The sequence below is a fragment of the Leucoraja erinacea genome, chromosome 4 (assembly GCF_028641065.1).
Source record: "Leucoraja erinacea ecotype New England chromosome 4, Leri_hhj_1, whole genome shotgun sequence".
Classification (NCBI taxonomy): Eukaryota; Metazoa; Chordata; class Chondrichthyes; order Rajiformes; family Rajidae; genus Leucoraja; species Leucoraja erinaceus.
Window position 1 is genome coordinate 69,691,656 of NC_073380.1, and position 7,535 is coordinate 69,699,190.

The 7,535-nt window shown below is 40.5% G+C and overlaps 1 protein-coding gene across 1 annotated transcript; it reads right to left on the minus strand.

Annotated features, from left to right (window-relative positions):
* Positions 1–225: 225 nt before the first annotated feature.
* hey1 (hes-related family bHLH transcription factor with YRPW motif 1) lies at positions 226–3,976 on the minus strand. Its single transcript, XM_055634537.1, has 5 exons — positions 3,736–3,976; positions 3,278–3,353; positions 3,080–3,163; positions 2,785–2,866; positions 226–2,182 (listed from the first exon to the last, which is right to left on the minus strand). Exons 1-5 carry the CDS (start codon positions 3,819–3,821, stop codon positions 1,602–1,604), a joined length of 909 nt encoding a protein of 302 aa, XP_055490512.1. The 5' UTR covers positions 3,822–3,976; the 3' UTR covers positions 226–1,601.
* Between the last annotated feature and the right edge of the window lie 3,559 nt (positions 3,977–7,535).

The following is a 7,535-nucleotide window of genomic DNA, read 5'->3' on the forward strand; positions in this document are numbered from 1 at the left end:
AAATGCAATTTCAAACTAGTCCTACTACAGTTAAAATATAGTGATATATAAACTGATTTGGAAGTGGTCAATGCTGTTTTCATTGCTTGAGTCATGGAAGTTTCCAACAATGCATTGAAACCTGGAAATCCACGGTTATATATACCGGATTAAATACATTCAAACTAACAATCAGGGTTTGCAAGCTTTAATGAGTCTTAGTAAAGAAGACACACAAACAAGAAATTATCTTCAATTGCACTTGTAGTTTATTATTTCTTCTGTTTAGTATTGTCAACACACACCAGAACACTGTAACCGAACACGACACCTTTCTTTACCGTCCAAAAATTAATGGCTTCAGCACTGGAAAGTGCTCACAGAAACAAAGCTGGAAATCTGATTTGTCCTCGCTCCATTATGCTACATAAAATATAAAATATCACTGTAAAGATTAAAATCTACATTACTTAAGCACTTTATTTAGTAACTAAAGTGCCAGCATATTGAGCTTATCAAATTAACCTAGTTTTTAGATTTTATTGTGTTTAAGGCATGTAATGTTGACCTTATAGTTTCTCATGTACAGATGCAGTACATAATAAATAGATGTAGGATGTCACTGTTGATTATAGAGATTGCTGTTTGAAATATTTGAAGGGTAGTAAGTTAATATTTTCAGGCAACGTTTAAACCAATCTCATAAGCAAAATGCATATCCTAACCTCGACTCATGCATGCAAACACACACTCGGCCACACAAACAAATCCTCATGTGTATTCACCCATGCATACACCCATACAAATAATCTATCACTTGTGCAAACACACATGAGCGAAATAATGTGTGTGCATGTGCGCACATACAATAATGCACATTGTCCACGCATGCACAGGAACCTCACACTCATACACACAAACATACCCAAGCAGTCATACGCAAATACACACAAAAGCGCTTGCAATCCAAATTTCTTATTAATATTGCTATAATCAACTTAACTTGATTTAAAAGATGTATCCTTTCTAAAACTTTACTAACTATTCTATTTGGGGAATAAACAATAGGATTTAAGTGACAAGGCAAATACATTTAATCCAATTTTTTATATTAGACTTCTTTAAAAATTGAATAACTTTATACTCAAAACTTCAAGGAAGCTGATAATAAAGATGTCTGAAAAGATCTCTCAAGACTTGACAGAAAGTAGAAACATAGAAACATAGAAATTAGGTGCAGGAGTAGGCCATTCGGCCCTTCGAGCCTGCACCGCCATTCAATATGATCATGGCTGATCCATGAGCTTGTTTAGACTAATCTCAACAGTAATATGAACTTCTCGAACCTTGCAACTGAACACTTCAACAATAAAGGGATCAAAATGCTCACGTGAAAATATTTTGAATATTATTTATAACACTGAGCTAAAGAGGCAATCTAGATAGCTGGGTTCATAGAACTTCAGACTGTGAAGTTATACACTTTTTGCCAGCAGTAAACTCAAAGAATATCCTGAACATTCCAGGGCAGTAAAGTTGACAACAGCTCAGCTCAGCTGAGTTTAAGCTACAGAGTCACTACTTCTGTCAGTTTAAGGAAGGAAAATCCTTCAGAACAGTCTTTAGAAAGCGCCGATCTCTGTCCCCCAGGGTCTGTAGGGCTTGCCAATGTGGTTCGTTGGAGTCTGAGCTGATGAACTGAATGTACTGGGAGAAATCAAGGGGAAAGTGCTGAAAGACAGAGGAAATGCAGATAAGGATGACATTGAGAACAAAGGAGGGGACAGTTTGGTGGAGGAGGTAACCACTGGTATGACTGGACCGACACTGCAATTAGGAGCCACCCTATGTGGAGACGTATCAGTGTGTGCGGAAGCACCGATCCTGGTTTGATGGCGAGGCTCTGTTGAAGCCGCATTGCTATTGTTATGGACAACCTGTGGCATCAGGAGCGGATGCAGATGGTGATGTGGGTGGTGACTGAAGCCATTGCCCCAGGAAAGATGTCCAATGCTTGGGGGGGCAGTGCTTGCAGCTTCCCTCTGAGATGCGTAGTTGTTGAGGTGAGAGACCAGGCGAACGCGGAGAGGATCGGAGTTCTCCAGGCCTTCGATAATACTCAAGTACCGAGCTACTTCAGCCAGACATTCGCGAAATCCTAGGCTGCGGTAGTCCATGGCCAGAGCATGAGCGTCAAAATAACCTAGAAAATCAAATAAAACATATTTTGCTTTGGAAATACAATAGTAATCATGTAGCCATTATTGGAGACTTCTGAAGCTTTCCTCACAAAGGGCCTTTCTTACAAGAAAAATCCTATTTGCACAATTCTAAAATAACAATAATTTACATTTACATGGTAACATGGGAAAAAAAGTCATAGCTGCGAAATCAGACAAAGTAAGTAATGAGCCAATAAGGAATAAATTAGAGCAGTTTCAATAAAATGGAAGGTTTTCTAAGACTGATTTTCCGCTAGTCCATCCATCCAAGACTGATTTTCCGCTAGTCTACATTAATAAAGTTCAAATCAAAACAAAATCAACTTAAAAGCACTCGTTTAAAAAAAATTAGAGTGAGTTCCCGGAATTGTATAAATATGTAAACGTTCGCTCAATTTATAACAGTTAAACTGAGGTGGGAAAAGCAAACTGGTGAAGCTTCGAGTTATGAGTTCTTCACAGCCCTACACAAACAAGTTAGGAACTTCAATTTCAATCGAAACCTCATATTTCAGCTGGGGGGTCCAGCATTCTTCAAGTAGTCAGTGTATACAAGACATATATATATATTTTAAACTGTTACCTTTGCCACCGGCCGCATGCAGCATCTTCAAGTGGTCAACAGTCATTTGCAAAATTTCTGCTTTCTCGAGTTTGGCGGATCCCTGCCAAGAGGTGGTTACAATTAAACGGTTGAAATTGACTGTACAAATACACGTACACGCTCCACGATGTAGTTATTACATCGGTGCTTTTTTTTAAATTGTGAATCAGCAATATATCAATCTAAGAAATACTTAAATAACTTTTTTTCTTAAGCACCTTAATCGATTTTGTTCCAGGCCATCTTTTAATTAACAATTAAAAATATTTCATACTTGTTTCTCATAAGCGCTCGGCACCAGTCTTCGTAGTTCAGACAGGCTGTTATTAATACGATCCCGGCGACGTTTTTCTATGATCTACATAAAAGAGAGGGTTTTTTTATTGGAATTATTCAGGCAGGACACGTGTGAGGTTTTTTTTGTGCGGACTTCACGCAGCGAATGCGATGGTGTTTCTTGCGTGAAACTTACCCCGCGCCTCCTTTTCCTGGCCAGGACTTGGGAAGTAGTGCTGGGGGACATTGAGCCGGTGGCCGTGCTGGAGTTCCTGAAATTCAATCCAGTAAAGTGGAATCAGCATTTTATCACAGGTGCAAAACTTCTGCAAAAGTAAAGTTTCCTTCAATCGGAAATTTCCAGCCCGGGGTCCGTTTACAGAATACACCAATAATTTCTGAGACACAACATACAGAAATGAAATATTAATTTTGCGGAGCAAAGATTTTATAATCGTTTATATCGTTAACGCCTGGCATTAATATTCCAGTTAAAATACATATACTCCAGTTAAATTACATATCCACAATTTAAATACTCCAGTTAAAATATATTTCCACAATTAAAATACCCCAGATAAAATCTTTTCAACCTCCAGATTTCAGCATAAACTCTATCATTCCTATTAAGATTCCACTAACATGAAGCATTACCCATTTTCATCGGCACTTTCTTTCTCCACTTCGATCGTTTCGTCCAGTTCACTATCCGACGAGCTATAATCGTGAGTTCTCTTCATGTTTGGTGCAATTGTTCCCGTGTGCCCTGTAACATTAATGGAGCTTGCAGCAGATATTGCCCGCTCGGCTGCCTGCAGCGGACTGCTGGCTTTTCCCACGGTATTGCACTTAGCAACTCCTCCGCTGACCTGTCAGCCCCCGTCCGCCAGCCAGCGCTGGCGGCGATTGACACATCGCACCGCCCCTTTGCCCAGGGCTCGCGCTCTGGGGGCCGGTGATTGACAACTGGGCCCTGCACTGGGGGAGCGCTACCCCAGGAGCCGCTGCTGCCATTGGTTCAGAACGCTGCCCCAGGCCGCGCGCTCCGCCGTCACACACGCGCGGGTCGTGGGAAAGTTGCGGCGGCGGGCGGGCGGCGCTCGCATGAAAGTAGCAATTGGCCTGGGCGACTGTCGGTCTACGGCCGACCGTGTGAACGGTAACATTAGCCCGCTCCGAGGCACGCCAGCCAACTCCAGCAGCAGCGCCGCCCCTCCCCACCCTGCCTCCACTCATTGTGCACTTTGCACCAGCCCAACTCACTCACACCGCTCGTTTTGTATAGCGACATCCGCACTCCTGAGAGAGAGAGGCAGACAGAAAGGCAACGCAACCCGCCTTCTCTTCTCCAGTTTCATTTATACAAAGGGTTAGCGATGGGAACCATGCAATGCAGAACTTCACTCCATGCCATGCAGAATTTTACTTCATGCAATGCAGAATTGAACTTAGAAACATAGAAAATAGGTGCAGGAGGAGGCCATTCGGCCCTTCGAGCCAGCACCGCCATTCATTGTGATCATGGCTGAACTTAAATCCATGCAATACATAATTTTACTTCATGCAGTGCAGAACGTCATGCAATGCCGAACTTTACTTCATGCAATGTATAATTTTACTTCATGCAATGCAGAACTTTGCTCCATGCATAAATCTGTCAGACGATCAAAACAGCAGTTAGAAATCATGGTTTTCCCAGAAGCTACAAGATGCTATGGGGCCCAAAGATGAAGTGCAACATCCTCCAAAGATTATGAGGTGCAACACCCTGCCCGTATTTATAGCCATGTACGCCGGGCCGGGTATGGTTAGGAAATGCAAATATGTCTTTGTCGGAATCCGTATGCCAAGTCGTGGCACGATTAAAAAAAAGGTATCGCGGCTCAATAAATGATAAGACATTTGTGATTTGCAGCATCACAGTTTCAACTGTAATTCAAAAATAAAGCTATAGACGTTGGAAATCTGAAACAAAAGGCAGCAAGGCAGGCAGAATCCATGAAAAGAGAAACTATTAACTACTGAGAACCTTCGTCTGAACTGAGTTGGCAGCTTAAACCATGGCGCCGAAGGAAATGCAGGCGGACAGCTTTCAGCACGACACGAGTAAAGAAAGTTGAAGAGAAATAAATATTTGCATTTTGTAGGAGTTCGTGCAGTCATCTTTGTATTGTGAGAAATGCGGCAGTCGATTCTGCCCAATGACTTTTCACAAGTAGAAATGTAATAATAATCATTTGATCTCTTTTGGCAATGTTGCTTTAACGGTAAATATTGACCTGGCCATAAAGAATAACAGCAGACAATAAGTCTCGTGTGTTTCATTGAAACTGTGGCATGGCTTATTTGACAATCACCTCAGAATTGACAGCCTTGTCTCATCCAAAACAGCACACCTCTGACATTGTGGCACTCACTGAGTTCTGCAGCGTCAGCTCCAATTTTTGCATTCAACCATTTGGAGTGGATCAAATTTCCGATAAACCAATTATTTTATTAGAAATACCGTGCCATACACATTTCAGTCTTCAGGCATTCTTTGTGTGTAAACCTAAATAACATTAGTTGGTAGAATTATGCAGAGATCATCAAAGGTAAAGAAAATGGTGTTGCCCATAAACCCCTGTAGTTGAGATGTACAAGCGTTCATGGGTGGTCCTCGTGAGTAGCTCTAAGCTAGGCTCAGCTGAGCTGCAGTCCAAGTTCTAACATACGACTGACATAGGCGTGGGGGTCTGCCCTGTTTGTGCTTGCTAGGTCTTGACTCTCCACAAATTAACTTTAATGGCAGAGTTTACTGGCAGGTAAATGCAGCACCAGAAAATCCCAGGCCGTCTATCCAAGAGTTTAGATTAGAAGAACTGCTAGTATAGGAAGGGATCATGCCCACAAAATTCTTCAGGCAGTGAATAATAGTGTTTGGGTATACCATATGCATTCTCGATTTCACAGGTAATGTATGATAATTATGTGAGCATTCTAGTTTAGGTAGGGTATATGAATAGCAAATCATTAGCAATTGTCACTTGAAATAATATAATGAGGATAGGCCCAGCAGCTAAGACGAAAATGTATGAAGTCTTAACTTTTCCATAGAGTGAAGAAGTTACTATGATGGGAATGAAGGGATTTTTACCAGTTTCCTTGAATCCAAACAAATAACAATCTACCAGCTAATCATAACAATTTTAGTGAATTATACACAAGATCTTTTTTTTATTAACATGAACTTGGCCTGTCAACACAGTAATATTTAAACATCACTATCTGTACCTTGTTCTTTATTCTTGACTGTTTTCTTAATTTTGCTCCTAAATCATCAGCAAAATTATTTTTAGTCATATGATAAAGAGAAATAAACTAATTGTCACTTAGAATGCCAATGAAATATTCTGAATTGCACTCATAACATCTATCTACTTATTTTCCGTGTTGTACACAGCAGAAATTTTGACTGATAACATCTCAACAATATGCATAAAAATGGTCTCAGAAGAAGGAATAAAAAGTTACAACCGGAAGTTGCAGTTCTAGAGACAATTCCGAGTTCAGAAGTTAGAATTGCTCCTGGAAGACTGTCAGCAAATTCTGACCACGACAAAGGTTTGCCAAGAACTGAGCAAGCCTTTCTTCTCAAAGCTTAATAACTTTATTTCTGATGGCCATGAGCTTGAAGTTTCCAATTGCATCCTGTAAATCTGTTTGTCAGATTTGGGTGCCAACTGAGTTTATGCAAATTGCTTATATATATATATATATATATTTTTTTTAATGTTTATCCTTTATTCTCATTTGTGCAAGCAATATGAACTATGAATGCCTAAACTTGTTGTTAATTGCACTTGTAACCAGTAATCGTTCAAAATCTGTTTTAACTTATAACTTAATAAAAAGTTTTATTCAATCATAATTTATATCTTGTACAGCTTGCATTTCATTGAGGGCGTATTCTGCAATAGTGGATGGTGAATTAACGCAATGGAAAGGAAGGACATTAGTTTAGAGGATGTGGAATCGGTATGGGTAGAGCTGCGAAACACTAAGGGGCAGAAAACGCTGGTGGGTGTTGTGTACAGGCCACCTAACAGTAGTAGTGAAGTTGGAGATGGTATCAAACAGGAAATTAGAAATGCGTGCGACAAAGGCAAAACAGTTATAATGGGTGACTTCAATCTACATATAGATTGGGTGAATCAAATTGGCAGGGGTGCTGAGGAAAAGGATTTCTTGGAATGTATGCGGGATAGTTATCTAAATCAACATGTAGAGGAACCATAACCATATAACCATATAACAATTACAGCACGGAAACAGGCCATCTCGACCCTTCTAGTCCGTGCCGAACACATAGTCCCCCCTAGTCCCATATACCTGCGCTCAGACCATAACCCTCCATTCCCTTCCTATTCATATAACTATCCAATTTATTTTTAAATGATAAAAACGAACCTGCC

Bases quoted from the DNA above. Each gene is read 5' to 3' on its own strand.
- hey1 (XM_055634537.1), bottom strand. From the start codon at position 3,821: ATGAAGAGAACTCACGATTATAGCTCGTCGGATAGTGAACTGGACGAA. The intron at 2,867-3,079 runs GTATGAAATATT...ACCTCTTGGCAG, and splicing joins CGAGCGCTTATGAGAAACAA to GGATCCGCCAAACTCGAGAA. The intron at 2,183-2,784 runs GTAACAGTTTAA...TTGATTTTCTAG, and splicing joins GCATGCGGCCGGTGGCAAAG to GTTATTTTGACGCTCATGCT.